The sequence below is a fragment of the Saccostrea cucullata genome, unplaced genomic scaffold (genome assembly GCF_032062105.1).
Source record: "Saccostrea cucullata isolate Sc308-1 unplaced genomic scaffold, CSIRO_AGI_Scuc_v1 ctg1082, whole genome shotgun sequence".
NCBI lineage: Eukaryota > Metazoa > Mollusca > Bivalvia > Ostreida > Ostreidae > Saccostrea > Saccostrea cuccullata.
This window is the reverse complement of record NW_026921701.1, coordinates 69,891-89,506: the sequence shown is the minus strand read 5'-3', so window position 1 is coordinate 89,506 and position 19,616 is coordinate 69,891. Positions and strand designations below refer to the sequence as shown.

General features: G+C 35.7%; 1 protein-coding gene across 1 annotated transcript in view; it reads right to left on the bottom strand.

Annotated features, from left to right (window-relative positions):
- Window positions 1-1,136: 1,136 nt before the first annotated feature.
- The window catches only part of LOC134260599 (selenocysteine insertion sequence-binding protein 2-like), a 31,169-nt gene continuing 12,689 nt past the window's right edge, over window positions 1,137-19,616 (bottom strand). The window contains exons 9-17 of the mRNA XM_062743150.1: window positions 18,846-18,923; window positions 16,378-16,479; window positions 7,089-7,159; window positions 6,812-6,867; window positions 6,468-6,675; window positions 5,603-5,708; window positions 4,954-5,068; window positions 4,091-4,245; window positions 1,137-2,995 (exon numbers count right to left, since the gene is read on the bottom strand). Of these exons, the coding sequence (XP_062599134.1) occupies window positions 1,544-2,995; window positions 4,091-4,245; window positions 4,954-5,068; window positions 5,603-5,708; window positions 6,468-6,675; window positions 6,812-6,867; window positions 7,089-7,159; window positions 16,378-16,479; window positions 18,846-18,923 (2,343 nt within the window). The 3' untranslated portion in view covers window positions 1,137-1,543. The remainder of the gene's footprint in view (window positions 2,996-4,090; window positions 4,246-4,953; window positions 5,069-5,602; window positions 5,709-6,467; window positions 6,676-6,811; window positions 6,868-7,088; window positions 7,160-16,377; window positions 16,480-18,845; window positions 18,924-19,616) is intronic.

Below are 19,616 nucleotides of genomic sequence, written 5' to 3'. Positions count from 1 at the left end.
TAAGTTTCATTTTCTGGCCCAGTGGTTCTTGAGAAGAAGATTTTCAAAGATTTTTCCTATATATTTCTATATAAAACTTTGATTCCCCATTGTGGCCCCACCCTTCCCCCGGGGGTCATTATTTGCACAGTTTAGAATCTACACTATACCAGGATGCTTCCACATAGGTTTCAGCTTCTCTGGCCCAGTGGTTCTTGAGAAGAAGATTTTCAAAGATTTTTCCTATATATTTCTATATAAAACTTTGATTCCCCATTGTCGGGGGGTCATGATTTGAACAATTTAAAATCTACACTATGACCTATGCTTTTTCATAAGTTTGCTTTACTGGCCCAGTGGTTCAAAGTAGAAGATTTTTTAATGACCTCACCCTATTTTTGTCTTTTAATGGGATTTATGTCCCCTTTAAAAGGATATGTCCCTTCATTTTAACAATTTAAATTCCCCTTTACCCAAGGATGCTTTGTACCAAGTTTGGTCAAAATTGGCCTAGTGGTTCTTGAGAAGAAGTCAAAAATGTCAAAAGTTTACAACTGACAAAGTTTGATGATCATAGGCCTTAAAGTGTCCAAATCAATTTGAAAACAAATCCCTTCGGCTCAATCTAAAAAGTAAGTCACCGTGACCTACTTTTGGGTTAACAGGATGTGAAGTCGTAAGATGCATCAACTTACAAGAATTGATGATCCTAGTCCTTACAGTAAGCAAAATATACAAGTTTTTATTAATTGTAAATTTAGGTCAACTTTGAAGTGACCTTGAGACCACGCCCTTTGCCCCATGGTAATTCCCCGTGCAAATTTTAATCTTCGACATATCCTGATCCTTGTATGTAAGTTTGGTGAAAATCTGCCTGGTGGTTATGGAGAAGAAGATTTTTTAGCAACCAGTACTTTTGTTTTTGTTTTCCTGATTATCTCCCCTTGTTTAAGGGTCCCAACCCTTATTTTAGTATAAGTAGTAGCCCTTGGGCCTAGGATACCCCGTGACAAATTTGGTACTGATTGGCCAAGGGGTTCTCGAGTTATGGCCCATATTCTAAAAAGTTTACGCACATCGCACACCGCACAAATGGCCATAGCATTAGCTCTTTGAGCCTTTGGCTCAGAAGAGCTAAAAATAACAATGCAATGCCCAAAAATATACAGTAAGATCATGCAAGGTTTTTGTAGACTTGTATCAAAAAAGATCACCCTTAGTTAAATCTGTGATTAGATGAGTTCATTTTGAGTCAGTGTTTACAAACTTAGGTGTTTTCTGTAAGGTTACAAAGAACACTGTCGTCATTAAGTATTGAACTAAAGCTAATTTTCAAATAAATCAAAATTAATTCAAAATTGCAAACCAAATAACATGCAAGTCTGCTTTTGCCCCTTTAATATACAGAAAGGTCAAAGATGGTAAAAATACTCCTGATTTTCGTAGACTTAGAGTCTATACTTATTTCAAAAAGATTTTCTTTAGTTAAACAGTATATTGCATTTCAATTAGCTGTGATAAGAGTTGATTAGATAAGAGTTGTTAAAATGACCACTGCCCAATGTCAGGACAGTGAACCTGTAGTCTGTATGTTGTCTGTCTCTGGTTTACACTCTTTGTTTTCAGTGTCTGCTGAAGTACTCAGCACCTTCTCATCGTTATCATGGCACATAACATCAGAAACATCCACCTCATTCCCCCCAGGGTCTGTTTTACAGGGATTCATATCACTCTTAGGGTCTGATTCACATGTTATGATTTCACTCTTGGGGTCTGATTCACATTTTGTGATTTCACTCTTGGGGTCTGATTCACATTTTGTGATTTCAATCTTTGGGTCTGATTCACATGTTTTGATTTCACTACTGAGGTCTGATTCACATTTTTTACTTTCACTCTTGGGACCTGATTCACATTTTGTGATTTCACTCTTGAGGTCTGATTCACATTTTCTAATTTCACTCTTGGGGTCTGATTCACATTTTGTAGTTTCACACTTTGGGTCTGATACACATGGTGTCTTTTCACTCTTAGGTTCTGCCTCACACTGTGTCTTGTCTTCCGCTGAGTCTATCCCACATGGTGTCTGATCAGCCTTAGGTTCTATCCCACATGGTGTCTGATCAGCCTTAGGTTCTGTCCCACACAGCGCCTTATCACACTGACTTCTGTCCGATGACAGATTGAGTTCATCTACAGTATCCTCCTCACTGCTATCCTCCTCGCTGCTTGTCTCTGAATTTTCCTGCAGATGTCGGAGGTCCTCTAAGCGGGACTTGGTTTGATCCACCCAGTTCTGGATTCTCTCCGAGTCGATCACTTTCCCTCGCTGTAGAGTGTTACTTGGACTCTCTGTACTTTTGGGTGTCCCATGTCTTGATCTTTCACCAGGGTCAGCCAGAAGAGTGGAGCTACCATCACCAAGTGTTCGAGATGAATGAGTGGAAATAGCGTCACAGTTATCGACTGTTCGTCCTGAGTTCTGAGACAGGATCTCAGTGCTTAGGTCGTATGTACTGCTGTGAATGGAGTCTATATGAGGCAAGGCTTTCATTGTATCCTCCTCTGATGATGGATCACTGTCTGATGAACCTTCGTCATGGTGATGACCTTTAGTGACCCCTTCCTCTGTGTCTGCTTCATTACCCTCGTCAACATCCAGCTGGGGGTAAATAAGTCTCATCTGTGACTCATACGCTGCTTGTATGGACTCACGACTGATCGGGGCCGGAGGATTGTTCTTGGTTCTAGGGAGCTCATATCCTGCCGAGTCTGTTTCTGGCTCAGAGTGGGGATAATTCTCAGATATAGGCTCAGACAGCAGACTGCTAGTGAAGCTGAGCACACTGGCTCCGGAGGGGGTCCGGGAGTGTCCCATGTGAGCGTAGATGTGGGGGACAGCCGCAGCCGCCCCCAGGGTGGGGTAGTCCCTGATCTCGCGCTCAATCACATTCACCATCTCCTTGTATGACTGTCTGGCCTGCTCCGACAGCTCCATCAGGTTATGGAAATTCTCCTTTGAAAAACAATATTCTGTACATGATTACAAGTATCAACCACTATTTGTAATACAGTAGACCACACTTATAGGAAACATGCTTATAATGAATTGATGCTTATAGCAAAGTAACTTTCAATCCTCCTGGGTTTCAAACATACTGTAAAGCTAATGCATATAACAAATTATGTTCATAACGAAGCAAAATCACCCATTTCCTGGCACTTGGTGATAAGGGTTTTTACTGTATGTACCATTTCACAATGAAGTGTAAGATTTACACGGCACCTTTCTGGTGGCTAAAACAGAAGACCAATCATGTGACTAGTAGGGGTGGAACGATACACACATCTTGCGATACGATAGGTATCTCGATATATTGGCACGATACGATATGTATTTCGATATTATGAGAAATTATAAAACTATTCAAAAGACACTGACATTAAATCAACAAATTATTCTATATCAAATCATATTTGCTTTGAAATTAATACTTGAAGTTCATCAATTTCATTGACTAAACCTTTCCAAAAAAAATAATACATGTACATACTATTATTACCAAATTACTATTCAGAAGTTGTTTACAAATAGTTGTGTAGTTTATCAGAGAACTCTGACTAAAAATTCATTTAAAAAACATCGATCACATTAAAATTTACATTTTTATTAATTCATTGCAGAAAGTCTGTAGCCAAGTTGAGATTACAAAAAAAAGTACAAGATGGACTAACAATTATTAATATCAAATGTTCTGAAACGATATTTTCTGTGTATAGCACGCATTATATACTGAACTTTTCTTGTCCAATCTTCCGATCAATCTTCTGAGGCTGCTTAAAAGTGAAAACGTTTTACCCCTAACCAACGACTTATTAGTTCTAAAGTGTGTTTTCAATATCAACATCATCTCTTCGCTTTGTACAAGCCGCCATTTTCCAAGGACAGATACTTTCATTTTCAGTTTTTGGATAGGTCGTTCATGTATCATTTCGTACCGATATTTGAATGCTTGTATCGTAAACCGTACCTTGGAGGAAAATATCGATATGTATCGGTGTATCGGTATATCGTCCCACCCCTAGTGACTAGGGTGTATTATACACTTGCCTCAGTTCCACTGTAATTAAAGATTCCAACAACACTGACGGGAACCAGTTTAGCACAGGCTCGACCAAGAGCACGCCGCCCCAGGGCAAACACAAATGGAACATTCTGATCATTACACAAGTTTAAAATGTTGTTTAAGGCATCGTGCAGTCCACCTGTTAAAAAACAAATATACTACTTATTTCTGAGAGATAAAATATTCAAGTCAACACATTATATAATTTATTTTTTAAAAATTTGAAGACTGGTGAGTTTGCATTTTGAAACCAATTACCTTACCCTATAGCAGGTTATTTTAGCAGAGTGCTAAGTTTGCCTTTTAGCATTTTCATAGTAGCCCACTAAAATTTTGATTGCTAAAATAATTAGTACTCTATTTCTTGGTCATCTACAGAGTTAAAACCCTGTTTCCACTAAAATTAATTAGGCCAAAATTATAACAGAATTTGAACAGACAAAACACCAAATTTTACATCCGCCAAGAAACCCCTCTATAAAGTATTCTATAATGGTTCAGTTTATTTTCGTGAACATTAAGTTTACTTTTAATTTCAGAATCAGAGTTTATGAAATTTTTATATAGTCATGCATTTATCCAGACTTTTAATCAGCTAATCAGTGGAGCCACCTTGTTGAGTTAAAAATAAAAACGACATAGTAATTAAGAGCCATTCTCTATAGTGACTTTATAATGACCTCAACTTTTATATAGGAGCAGCATCAAAGACTTTTTTCATAGTTTGGAGAAATTCTGAGACTATTCGTGCCATAGCTCCTATGTAAAATTTCAACTCATTAAATACTAATAAAGGGAATAGCTCTTAATCTGTACCACTGTATGTCGACTAATAACAATACAGAACCTTTAGATTGAATTTTCTCCAGATTTGGGGAAATGATGACTAGCTTTATTTTGTTCAGTTTCAGGTGCTTGGTAACTTCCCTCAGACCTAACACAATTCTTCTCTTGGTTTTGGCCTGCAAAGAAATGCTCTAAAATCTGAGATGACTTTACATTTACAGCTAAGTCCACTTATGCTTCATTTTCATTTCTTATAACTCAGAATCTCTGTACATGAGAAATTTCATACAAAAAAATATCTTTAAAACCCCGTGATTTCTTTGTATACAAGCTGTTGTATAGATTACATGTACAACCAAAGGCGAATCCAGGGCCAGCGTGCTGGGCATGCGCCCTCCCATTTGAATATTTTGTATATAAAATTAATATGTCCATTATCCTAAAATCAAGGTACATCTCTTATTTGTAAAAATTTGTCAGCTTCCAGGGGATTTAACCCCAGACCTCCACCAGGGCCTTGCCCTAGACCCACTGGGGGCTTCAGTGCAGCCCCCCGACCCCCTGCCATCTACCGTACCCTCCCGTTACGAAATTCTTTGCTCCGCCACTGTGTACAACTGACTCTTACCTCTACTTAGTATACCCCCTAGGTACTTCAATCAGTATCTGCAGATGTACAGTTACTATATTTACCGTATCAGTATGCGTACCTTGACCGGGTCCTTGTGGTACATTCTGTCCTGGAAGCGGACCAGATCCTGTAAGAGATGGGTACAGCAGCTGTCAATGTCCTTATTGAGGACCTGGTTACAGTACCTGTAATACAGATACACAGGCAGGTTAACTAACACTGTCAGTCACAAAGGCAATGATGGAAAATAGTAGGTATAATAGCTACAGGTAACAGAGAGATAGGAAACCTACCATACCCAAAGTACATGTGATTTAATGTGATTTTTAAGTGTCCCTCTGCTTTGCAGGCATTACAAAATATGTAGGGTTTTTTGTGATATTGGGGTTATTAATCTCACCCAACTACCCAATTACAATCATAAAAACTAAGTCTAGCTCTGTGAATAATAGCTATTAAATCAATAAACCTGATTGTTTTTATCAGTATACAAGTTTTCATTGGCATGAGATTTTTAACTACAGTACTTTATCCCAGTATTCATCACATCAAAATGAATGTCATTCTGCCAGATGTTGCATCACTTTTTTCAAGGATATAATAGTCCCCAGATCTTGTTAAAAACTACTGCTCTAAAAATAGCTTTCAATTGAAATAACATTACATTTCTTTTTTCCTATCCATTATCATAAAGATGATTGGATACATCTTGAAAAGCTGACAGTTTAATGCTACATTGGTGGCTGTTTTCAGTTGACTTTAGACTACATGAATTATACACTAATAAATCAATCATTATTTTAAGTAAGGAACTTTTAAAGAACAAATAGAGGGAAACTGAGCCTATTGGGGATGAATGTCAGCCTCTTAGAGAGTACTACTAGATGTATATCCCTGATATGTAACTAATTCTGTAATGAGTGCAATATAAGACTAGGACTTACTCCCTGAACCTCCTGCTGTGGATCTTCATGCGGACCTCTTTACCAATGGTCCCTGCTATGGGGCTGTTTACCTCGGAGCTTTGTGGGCTGACCCCGGGGGACAGGGGGCTCATACTGATAGGGGAGGTTTGGCTGATGGGGGACAGGTCATTACTGGCAGGGGTCCCCGTGCCTGTGTAATCCACCACTGATCCTTTGGAGCTAAATGCTGTAATTACATATAGTTCACTGATGCAGCGTTTCATAGTACATGTGTTTCTATGTAAAGCTCTTTTATAGACATTTATTGATAATTTTAGCACTTTAAAATGTCTGGTGAATATTGGGAAATATAAATTTCATACCATCTTGTGACATGTCACTCTCATTCCCTGATACAACTCCAATGCCCAGTGAAACACTGAAGACAACAAAAACAAACAGTTAAACAAGACATATAAAGACACGCTCATCAACAAAGTGTTCCTGAGATGTGGCTTATTTATAATATTCCATATGAATTACTCCACCATATATTTTATACATATTTAATTTTTTTTCAGGAAAAAGCCCATGCTTACTTTGTATTCAGGATAGCAAAACTGCATACATATGTACTTCAGTATTAGCTGACTTTCTTACCCATTATTAGCTGACTCTGTATCATCTAGAAGCCTCATTTTCTTCTTCTCCTCTCTCTCTTTTAAGATTACCTAGTATAATGAAATCAATCAGAAATTAATGAAAGAAAAAGTGAGCAAGCTCACATACCCCACGCTCCCCCAATACTCAAAGTGCCGAAAATCTCGAAAAAAATAAAGGAATCAGAATTTCCTGATGCACATCTACACACTAAATGTCTGCAAAGTTTCACAATATTCTGTGCAGTTGTTTAAGAGGAGTTACGCTGACAAACTGTTCTCTATATTCAAGGTATGGCCAAAAATCTAAGTTGAAAAGTGCCGGAATTCCTGGAAAAAATAAAGGAATTGGAATTTCCTGGTAAAATGCACCTCTACACATTGTGTTCTAAATATTTGCAAAGTTTGACTAAATTCTGTGCAGCGGTTTATGAGGAGTTGCTCTGACAACCTGTTCTTCTCTATATTCAAGGTATGGCCAAAAATCTACATTGAAAATTGCCGAAATTCCCATAAAAAATAAAGGGATTGGAATTTCCTGGTAAAATGCACATCTACACATTGTGTCCTAAATATCTGCAAAGTTTGATTGAATTCTGTGTAGCGGTTTGTGAGGAGTTGCACTGACAATCTGTTCATCTCTATATTCAAGGTATGGCCAAAAATCTAAGTTGAAAATTGCCGAAATTTCCGTAAAAAATAAAGGAATCGGAATTTCCTGGTAATATGCACATCTATACATTGTGTCCTTAATATCTGCAAAGTTTGATTAAATTCTGTGCAGCGGTTTATGAGGAGTTGCGCTGACAAACTGTTCACGCATTTACCATTTCCTATTCTTAATGCAAAATCACGCATATACTGCTTCCCCGCAATCATGCATTTTTCACACACTTTAAAAAGTTCATTTAATCTTCGATTTATTGCCAAATCTTCTATTTTATACTTGCTTAAATCTCATAAAATAAGAAAAGTTATTTTCTTATTAACATATAATGTCAACATATTATTTACGGCAAACTTTAGAGAAACTTGTACCCTGCTATAAAGTGCTTGCAGGGAAATGGTAATGTCATACTTCTATATTTACATTAGCAGATATCTTCCTTAGATGAACCTATTGAAGAGAAAATATGTTCAATTCTGTGTGAACATTATTTGGGGGTCAGAGGTCATAGCGCAACCGAATCATAGAGCGAGGTGATATTTTGTCTACATATTTCTGTCATGGTGCAATTTGTTTTGGAATTATATATTTCTACGTTAATAACGATGAAAAAGATAAAATGATAAACAATATGGATATTTTTCAATCAATCTTCTTTCGATTGAACAAGGTTTTGAATACCGGTATTATAATTAGCCTAAAACCACACTTACCTTTTTAACCCAAATTCCTTTGGAGTTATGAAAACTAAAACAGGCGATACCACCGCATTTGACTTCAAATATTTTAAGAACTTATGAAATAAGTAAATTATTCTCAGCAGCAATAATTGTTCTTTCACTATAAACATAATTATATTTCCTGAACTGAACTGCTAAACACTGCTTTCCTGTCAACGAGGGGCAAATATTCTGGTACTGCTGCCCAAGAAATAAGCCATGTTATATTACATCTTTAAACATTAAACCCAAATCGATCATCGAGCATATTTATTGAACACTACGTACACATTACATTGAGTATATAGAGGATAATATCTATATTGTGTGATTTGATATTGGCTTTATCCAACTCCTTGAAATGGTGTATATATTCGCGAGGCTTGCCGAGCAAATATATATTACACCATTTCAAGGAGTTGGATAAAGCCAATACTGTATACAGGGTTATTTTCGCCCCGCTTTATTTTCGACCTTTCACACTTGCAAACAATTTTTCCCTGTCTTTAATTCGCCCAATCACACTTTTGTTTAAGAAATTATACTGTATTCTTTGAATTCGCCCCTTCTTAAATTCGCCCAATCGAGGCTAGGGCGAAAGGGGCAAAAATAAAACGGGGGCGAATATCTCCCTGTATACAGTATCAAATCACACAATTATAGATGTTCTATTTATCTCATACGACTTTCGTTTAAACAAAATTTTGAGACTTCCCATGCGAAACTACATGAATGATTGCTACATGTAATTCAAATCGATGACGTATAACTTTGATGACAAAGCACCGTTGATGTTGACATGCCTCGAAAGAAAGTAGATCGTGTTCAAATTTTAGAATTTTTGCTATCTCCGTCTTTGAAAACATTATGTGACAATTGCTGGAGCCTTCAATCAAACGAACTCCTGATTGAAAGTTGTAAGGATCATGGGATCGTGAAAATGAACTCTTTGGACGATGGCAGTACAAAACGTGTTAGGCAAGGCTAGGGGCCGATTCATTGTTGATCCATGGTAAGTTACACCTACATTACTACTATAGGTAGGCATACGTAGTAAAATATGAAAAAAAAAAAAAAAAAGCATTGTTGAAGATACTTTACTTTCTCCAAGAACAATTTAAATGAATGGGGGGGGGGGGGGTGTTAACATCCATATTTAAGTAGCCTTCATAAAATAAGACACTTCTTTGACATGTACGAGTCGTTTCCTTGCTTTTAATGACATTGTTGCTCTTTATCATTCATTTTATAAGGGCAATGATTTTTACAAATAAAAGTGTCAATAAAATAAAATCTCGAAGCAAGGGATAGTGTCAAAACCAGAAGTGCTATTGATAAAGCATCTACCCATGGATAAAGCAAAGGTATATCCAATGGCCTGTATCATCCACACGTTTGAGATAAAATTCTGAAATATCACATCCTGTTTCATGGCAGATTGGTTTAAGTATGCTGACACTTGTGTTGATAACTTTGTTTTATTTATATTATAGTTAGATTTTTTCTCCTGAATTCTGAATTCAAATTAACAAATCGCAGACGTTGTCCCAACTTTTTAATTTTCGCAGAACTGTTTACGTTTGCTTAGCAACTGCCACTGTGAATTTCAAACCCAAATATTAAATATGCAGAATGATTGCATGCGATGGTACGTAACTGTTTTCGGGAGGGCAATATAATTGCTTCCGGTGAAATATAACTATATCCGACGTGATTAAGCAATTTTTCAGGGCATATGGAAAAAATATTATATTTGTGATATAATGGGAAAACTTCTTCAACAAGAGGCCCATGGGCCACATCGCTCATCTGAGTAACTTTTGTAATGCAGTTCTTTACCAGATTTCCCCTCCTCTTATATCTATTGTGGCCCCTTACCCCCCCCCCCCCCATCTTGATTTTAATAATTTACCCCAGATGCTTCCACCTAGGTTTCAGCTTTACTAGCCCACTGGTTCTTGAGAAGAAGATTTTTCCTATATATTTCTATATAAAAATCGGATTCCTATTGTGGCCCCGTCCTACCCCGGGGGTCATGATTTTAACAATTTAAAATCTACACTACCCCAGGATGATTTCACATATGTTTCAGCTATCCTCGCCCACTGGTTCTTAAGAAGAAGATTTTTAAAGATTATTCCTATGTATTTCTATGTAAAACTTGGATTTCCTATTGTGGCCCCGCCCTACCCCCTGGGGTCAAGAATTTTACAATTTAGATTCTTCACTACCCCAAGATACTTCCATATTAATTTCAGCTTTCCTGGCCCACTGGTTCTTGAGAAGAAAATTTTTAAAGACTTTTTCTATATATTTCTATGTAAAACTTGGATTTCCTATTGTGGCCCCTCCCTACCCCCGGGGATCATGATTTTTACTATTTAGAATCTTCACCACCCCAAGATACTTCCATATTAATTTCAGCTTTTCTGGCCCAATGGTTCTTGAGAAGAAGATTTTTAAAAGATTTTTTCTATATATTTCTATGTAAAACTTGGATTTCCTATTGTGGCCCGCCCTACCCCCGGGGGTCATGATTTTAACAATTTAAAATTTACACTACCCCAGGATGCTTCCACATAAGTTTCAGCTTTCCTGGCCCAGTGGTTCTTGAGAAGAAGATTTTTTAATGATCCCACCCTATTTTTGTCTTTTCTTGATTATCTCCCTTTGGAAGGGGACCTGGCCCTTTATTTTAAAAATTTAAACTCCCCATCCCCCAAGGATGCTTTGTACCAAGTTTGGTTAAAATTGGCCCAGTGGTTCTTGAGAAGAAGTTGAAAATGTGAAAGGTTTACAGACGGACGGACAGCTAGACAGACGGACGGACGGATTACTGACAAAATGTGATCAGAAAAGCTCACTTGAGCTTTCGGCTCAGGTGAGCTAAAAATGCTACATATAATTTTATATATAAAATGCATTTGTTTGATTTTTTTTTTCTCTTTACCTTTAAAAAATTGGTAAGATTGCAGAATTCCTAATATTTTTTTTAACACTAAGTGTCAATGAGCAATTCAATGTCTCTTAGCCATGGAATGAATTTGCAGTATCTTACATAATGTTACTGAATGTAGTATTTCAGTTTTGAAAAACTAAATTTTGTCTTCTAAACTGTCAAGATATTTTTCAATGATAACAGTTGTTCAGAGTATTGATACATGTGACCTAGTTGTCTACATAAATGTAATCAAAACTGAAACCTTAAGGCCATTTTTTTTAATTGGTTCAAGGATTAAATATTTTAAAATCAATTTGGGGGAGGGAAAATAAAAAATTACAAGACCTTTCTCATTTCTTTGAAGTTTGTATTTTTATATTCAAACAGCATGACTTTTGTTATGTTTCTTTACATGTCCCCTGTAAAAGATTGTAAAGGCTTGCTTATATGGTTGAACTGAGCATTAAAATAAATGTTGTTGTCCGAGCCCTCCATGTTGTTCAACCTTTGGTGGTTTTTTTTCCAGTGATCAATGTTAAGAAGGCATTTATAAATTGTAATACCCCCACTTGAAAAGTGGGAGGGCTTCTATACCTCCATTTGTCTGTACGTAGGTCCGTCTGTTACACTTTGGGGTACCCATCTCTTAAACTCCTCTCATACCACTGAATGAAATTTGAAACTTTCACAGAATCTTTATTACACATTGCCATTGTGCACCTCCTATTTTACTTTTTGATCCAAAACATATGTGGTTTCCCATAGCAAGACATAGACACTGCCATTATATTCAAATTTTTGTCTTATTTTTATTTTAGAGTTACTTCCCTTTGCCCATCAGAGTTGTTTACGTGTATGAGCAAAACCAATCAAATTAAAATTAGATGTTAGGTACTCGCTACACTTACGTCTAACAACATCCCATAGAGGGTCACGTCAGACGTCAAATCCTATCAACCAATCAAATCGTCGCCTGCAAAATCATCGTAAATTTGTCAACGTAATCGAAGCGGAGAAGTCTAGAGTTGTTCCAAATTTGACCTCTGATGTGACCCTCTATGGGATGTTGTTAGATGTTAGTGTAGCAAGTATACGAGCGGATCAAACATCTATCTAATTTAATTAGATTGGAGCAAAACATGCATTTTGCCATTATAATGATATGGCAAGGGGGGGGGGGGGTTATTTAGTGGTCTCAGTGCTCACAGTAACTCTAGTTATATTTCTGATGCAGTAAAAAGTGTTTTGGTGAATGCTGTGTTTGGAAATTGGGTACATCGATCTCGATTTTTATTTATTTTGGGGGGCAACAAAAAATGTCATCGGCAGGAATGTGAAAAGAAGAGAAATTCCGTTTTTTTTCTCCAATTTTTCAAAAAATCTGTTCAGCAGATCTGTGTACCAAACTTTAACAACAAAGCATGATTCAATAAAAACTTATTTAAATTTTCTGAGATTTTGAATCAGAAAAAGGTGAGAATACTTGGCTTTGTGTATATCTCTTTAAAGGAGCTGGGTTTCTTGGTTTTGTGTATACCTCTTTAAGGGAGGGGTTTTCTTGGCTTTGTGTATACCTCTTTAAGGGAGCTGGGTATCTTGGCTTTGTGTATACCTCTTTAAGGGAGCGGTTTTCTTGGCTCTGTGTATACCTCTTTAAGGGAGCGGTTTTCTTGGCTTTGTGTATACCTCTTTAAGGGAGCTGGGTTTCTTGGCTTTGTGTATACCTCTTTAAGGGAGCGGTTTTCTTGGCTTTGTGTATACCTCTTTAAGGGAGCGGTTTTCTTGGCTCTGTGTATACCTCTTTAAGGGAGCTGGGTTTCTTGGCTTTGTGTATACCTCTTTAAGGGAGCGGTTTTCTTGGCTTTGTGTATGCCTCTTTAAGGGAGCTGGGTTTCTTGGCTCTGTGTATACCTCTTTAAGGGAGCGGTTTTCTTGGCTTTGTGTATACCTCTTTAAGGGAGCGGTTTTCTTGGCTCTGTGTATACCTCTTTAAAGACCCAATTTTTTTACCGTACGGTTACCTGAGGAGGGGGAGTGGTCTTAGTAACAGTGGCGTTATTTACCTGGAGACCCCCAATACCCAAGATGTCAAAAATCTATATACACGTAGCATTACACAGGAAGTCTGTGTCTGGTGATTAGGGTCAACATTCCGTGTTTCGTGTCTAAATTTGAGTGAAACTTCTTGAAATAATTCAAATATTTCAATAAAAAATTATTATTTATAAATACTTTCAGCGATATCTAATGAAGAAAAAATTATATAAAGAAATATCTTTTTTATATTTTTAAAAAATGACAAATTAAAGAAAAGAACACAGAGTAAAACTACAAAGTAAACATATCTTTTTTAAATTAAACTTGTGTAAATATCAAAATTAAAAAAAAAAATAATAAAATATTCCATTCATAGGTAGGCCTATCCGTCGTGTAAACATACATATGTATACAATGTACCGTACCGCGATAGGAATATTGCCTACTTTCTGATCAACAATAGTGTCGAAAATATTCACCATTTCCGGGTGTTCGTGTGTTTAAATTTTTTTTTATTGTTTGCAAGATTTCTTTTATACTTTTAAGAATTGATTTTTGGCTGTATATATTCACTTTTTAATTTCTAATATTGGGTATTGACAGATGTTAGGAAATTCGAACTAAAAGTTACAATCTCGAAACTCCTAGCTGTTTTGACATTTCAGAACTTTACAACGGAACATGGTATAGATTGTATTCATATATACGTAGATAAAACATTGGATAAATGAATTTTTTTATCCGTGCCGTTTGTGCTAAATATCTTTTCTTATTTATCATATTTCAATTTAAATCGGCAATTAGCTTTTCTGTGCACGGACTGGTCTAAATTCTATAGAGCAGATATATCTTGGACGACATATTGCCTAAAATACAATATAGCCGTTGAGATTAAAAGTAAATATTTTTTGAAGTCATGTTTTAATTTATTATTTACTCTCAATTGTTTTTAAAATAAAATTTTGCCAAGATTCTTTTTTAACCCCCGTGTATACAAGGCGGCTACATGAAAGTGTTTGACGCGTTACCAGGCAATCGTTTTCAAAGGACACAAACTCAGACTATCAGACAGCACGGGCAGCTGACCTGTCAATCAAATCAGAAGCTATTGTTTTTTTAATGATTGACAGGCGGTAAATTATTGATCTTGAATCAGGTAGATTTTGGGGGCGTTAACATAAAATTGGGTGTTTAAGGGAGCGGTTTTCTTGGCTTTGTGTATACCTCTTTAAGGGAGCTGGGTTTCTTGGCTTTGTGTATACCTCTTTAAGGGAGCGGTTTTCTTGGCTTTGTGTATGCCTCTTTAAGGGAGCGGTTTTCTTGGCTTTGTGTATACCTCTTTAAGGGAGCTGGGTTTCTTGGCTTTGTGTATACCTCTTTAAGGGAGCTGGGTTTCTTGGCTCTGTGTATACCTCTTTAAGGGAGCGGTTTTCTTGGCTTTGTGTATACCTCTTTAAGGGAGCTGGGTTTCTTGGCTTTGTGTATACCTTTTTAATGGAGCTGGGTTTCTTGGCTTTGTGTATACCTCTTTAAGGGAGCTGGGTTTCTTGGCTTTGTGTATACCTCTTTAAGGGAGCTGGGTTTCTTGGCTTTGTGTATACCTCTTTAAGGGAGGGGTTTTCTTGGCTTTGTGTATACCTCTTTAAGGGAGGGGTTTTCTTGGCTTTGTGTATACCTCTTTAAACACCCAATTTTATGTTAACGCCCCCAAAATCTACCTGATTCAAGATCAATAATTTACCGCCTGTCAATCATTAAAAAAACAATAGCTTCTGATTTGATTGACAGGTCAGCTACCGATAGTCTGAGTTTATGTCCTTTGAAAACGATTGCCTGGTCACGCGTCAAACACTTTTATGTAGCCGCATGTATACACGGGGGTTAAAAAAAGAATCTTGGTAAAATTTTATTTTAAAAACAATTGAGAGTAGATAATTAAAACATGACTTCATAAAATATTTGCTTTTAATCTCAACGGCTATATTGTATTTTAGGCGATATGTCGTCCAAGATATCTGCTCTGTAGAATTTAGACCAGTCCGTGCACAGAAACGCTAATTGCCGATTAAAATTGAAATATGATAAATAAGAAAAGATATTTAGCACAAACGGCACGGATAAAAAAAAGCATTTATCCCATGTTTTATCTACGTATATATGAATACAATCTATACCATGTTCCGTTGTAAAGTTCTGAAATGAAAATAGCTAGGAGTTTCGAGATTGTAACTTTTAGTTCGAATTTCCTTACATCTGTCAATATCCAATATTCGAAATTAAAAAGTGTATATATACAGCCAAATATCAATTCTTAAAAGTATAAAAGAAATCTTGCAAACAATAAAAAAATTAAACACACGAACACCCGGAAATGGGGAATATTTTCGACACTATTGTTGATCAGAACGAAGGCAATATTTCTATCGTAGTACGGTACATTGTATATGTTCACACGACGGATAGGCCTACCTATGAATGGAATATTTTATTATATTATTTTTATTAAAATTTGATATTTACACAAGTTTAATTTAAAAAGATATGTTTACTTTGTAGTTTTACACTGTGTTCTTTTCTTTAATTTGTCTTTTTTTTTTAAATATAAAAACGATATTTCTGTATATAATTTTTTTCTTCATTATATATCACTGAAAGTATTTATAAAAAAAATTTTTTATTGAAATATTTCAATTATTTCAAGTAGTTTCACTCAAATTTAGACACGAAACACGGAATATTGACCCTGATCACCAGACACAGACTTCCTGTGTAATGCTACGTGTATATAGATTTTTGACATTTTGGGTATTGGGGGTCTCCAGGTAAATAACACCACTGTTACCTAGACCACTCCCCCTCCTCAGGTAACCGTACGGTAAAAAAATTGGGTCTTTAAGGGAGCTGGGTTTCTCGACTTTGTGTTTACCTTTTTAAGGGAGCTGGGTTTCTTGGCTTTAGGATTTTCTCTCTCCTTGCCCCTCTTCTGGGGAGCTGAAGAGTCCAATAAATTGTGTCCCACTCCAGGCTTCTACAACATAAAAGTTACATTCCATACCATAGTTTATACATAGACATAGTTAGATGAAATTTTCAGTGAAATAATTACAATACACATGTTCTATGCAAACGTAAGTTTGAACACATTACAAATGAAGTTTACAGGTGTAATGTAGCCACTATATCTGTCTGTTTTGTAACTGAACAGAAATAAAAGGCATTAAAATTCTTATCTCAGATGATTTGATGTGTATATTTTAGGGATGTCAATGAGTACCTGGTTAACCGTGTACTCGATCGAATGTCCGAGTATCGAATACTAAAACTGGTACTCGGTTACTCGGATGTATATATTTTCTTATTTCAAAATACATATTTTTATCAAAAACTTATCAAAAAATAACTTAAATGTGCATACGATAATTAGCGTACTGTCATCTACACCCGTAAAACACCCGTTATAGCCTGTGGCTGTATATATACAGTAATTAGTGACCAATTACCTGGTACACAGCTTTTCTCACCTATTGTGATCCTTAATTTTTGGATGGCTTTGTGGCAACGCACTTTGAAAAAATTACGCACTTTGAAAAAATTTTTCAAAGTGCGTTAATTTTTGGGACCAGGTTAACGCACTTTGAAAAAAAATTTTTTTTTCAAAGTGCGTTAATATCGACCATATTAACGCACTTTGAAAAAAAAAATTCTGCATGGCTTAGTCAATATTCCTACAAATCTTAGGTATGATAAATTATCATTTGAACCTGATTTGATAGTTTTTTGTCCCCCGCTTGAAAAGTGGGGGATATTAATTTGGGTCTATCTGTCCGTCCGTCCGTCTAGCTGTCCGTCTTTCTGTAACGCTTTCGTTTCCACACGATATCTCGACAACCCTTTGAGCTTTTGCAATGAGATTTAACATAACAGAATCCCTGTGGCCTTAAGAGGGCTCCTTTTGAATTTGGGGTCAAAAGGTCGTAAAGAACTACGAACGATAGTATTGTTCTTCCGCCTATCTCTAAGTCAATTCTCAAAAGTTAACATATTGGAATGATTCTCAAAATTTTTATAGATATTTATATGAATTTCCATAAAACTTTACTTATTTGTAATACCAAACAGAGATAACTCTATAATTTTGGCAAAACTTGTGTTTTTCACTATAGAAATCAACGGTAAACTTAAAATATTTTTAAAACATCTTCCCCCTGTGAAACAAAAATTCCTTTTTACAGGTAATATGGACTGTCATTTTACAAATTTTTGCCAAAGCTTTTTGTGTTTCACGGGGAGGGGGGCATATGTTTATAGACAAAAAACGAAAAAAAATGCTTATTTTTCTCCAATTTTAAAGCTTTTTAAAACTAAATAATTGTATTTTATTAATTTATATATGCTTTATTTATTTGCGTAAAACATGAGAAAAGATATTAGATACATGTTATCATATTTATGATTATTTCAAAATATGGCGATTCTTGAAAGTTCAACACTATATTCCATCATACGTTGCGAGCGGATAATACTGTTGTCTATTTCTAAAATATAAGTCTAATTCCTTTTGTTTCATGAAAATCTTTTCAAAGTGCGTTAAATGTTTACATGGTGTAAAATTATGATGTACAGTCTTAACGCACTTTGAAAATTTTTTTCAAAGTGCGTTGATTTGGTCCCAAATTCAACGCACTTTGAAAAAATTTTTCAAAGTGCGTTAACCTGGTCCCAAAAATTAACGCACTTTGAAAAATTTTTTCAAAGTGCGTAATTTTTCAAAGTGCGTTGTAACATGGCTTCAATGTTTTGTTTTCATTGATGATCATTCAAGTATGTGCTGTTATCATTAAATCATTTTTAAACTGTTTACATGTATAAATATACAGCTACTGACTTGGAAATGTAAAGAAATATTAGGTACATGTAATACATGATGTTGAAGATTGAAAAAAAATTTTAAAGCCAGCTATGTGGAATAAATATAGCATATACAGGGGGCAATAACAATATACAACAACCGTTTCCAACAATGTCCACTTCGCTAATGTTGTCATTACAAAGGTGCGTGGCAGATTGATTAAACCGTCTTCCCAAACAAGAACTGTAAATCATTTGAAATTATTGGTGTATCGAATTGATGTCTTCTATGTTAAATAAATAAAGTAAGTACAATAAATCATTTTCGGTAGATTCGACTATCTAATCATGCGCTAAAAACGAAATAAAAAACAACATGGGGGTTTAACAGAGCTTAACTGGGTTTAAGAAAATTAACAGACTTGTATTTACAATTTTACCAAGTAATCGGGTACTCGATTGGAAAAACGTCCGAGTAACCGATTATCAAATATTGACCGATTTGACATCCCTAATATATTTATATTTATCTACAGTGTGACATACCTTATTTTCCTTAGCTTTGACCTCTGTGGACTTGGTGACCTTTTGATCAACTGGTTTCTTTGCCTCTGGTTTCTTTTTCTGAAAAAAGATAACAAATATTTGTTAAAAAACACAATAAATGACAATCAGAGTACAGTCAAACCCGAATATCTCTAATATAATTGAGAAAAAACTTCCAAATATCCAAGGATTTGAGATATTGAAACTGAAATACTTAACAAACAAGTGGTTGGGACTTTCAAATCACTTCAACATATCCATGGTATTTTAGATACTGTGTTTGAGATATCAAAATTTAACTGTTGATTTGTTTATTATGAATATTTCATATCAAGATAAAATATTTAATTTATGGAGTGATCAAGCAGAGTAATATTTGTTGACTGCATTATTCCTCCTGACATCTCCCCTCCCCCCCCCCCCTTCAGTATTCAGCCAACATATTTTTTGTGCCTTCTCTTATTTTCCATAATAAATTTATCAGTGAGAGGTGTGAACTATCTTTTTCATTACCCAAGGGTGCTTTTCTGCATGGTTGACTTACTGGTCTCATAAAATTACTTTGTAGTCCCTGTACGTGTAATGAAATTTAAGAGGGACGACTGTGGTTTCCATTACACAATACTTCGCATATCAAAGTAAAAAGAAGCGTATTTACTGTTTTAAAGTAACTTTTTTCACTAAATTAACACAATTTAACAAAATAAAGAAATTATAGGCGAAAAAATTTAATTACAATTTTTTTATGACTGATTTTTAAAACGATTTTTC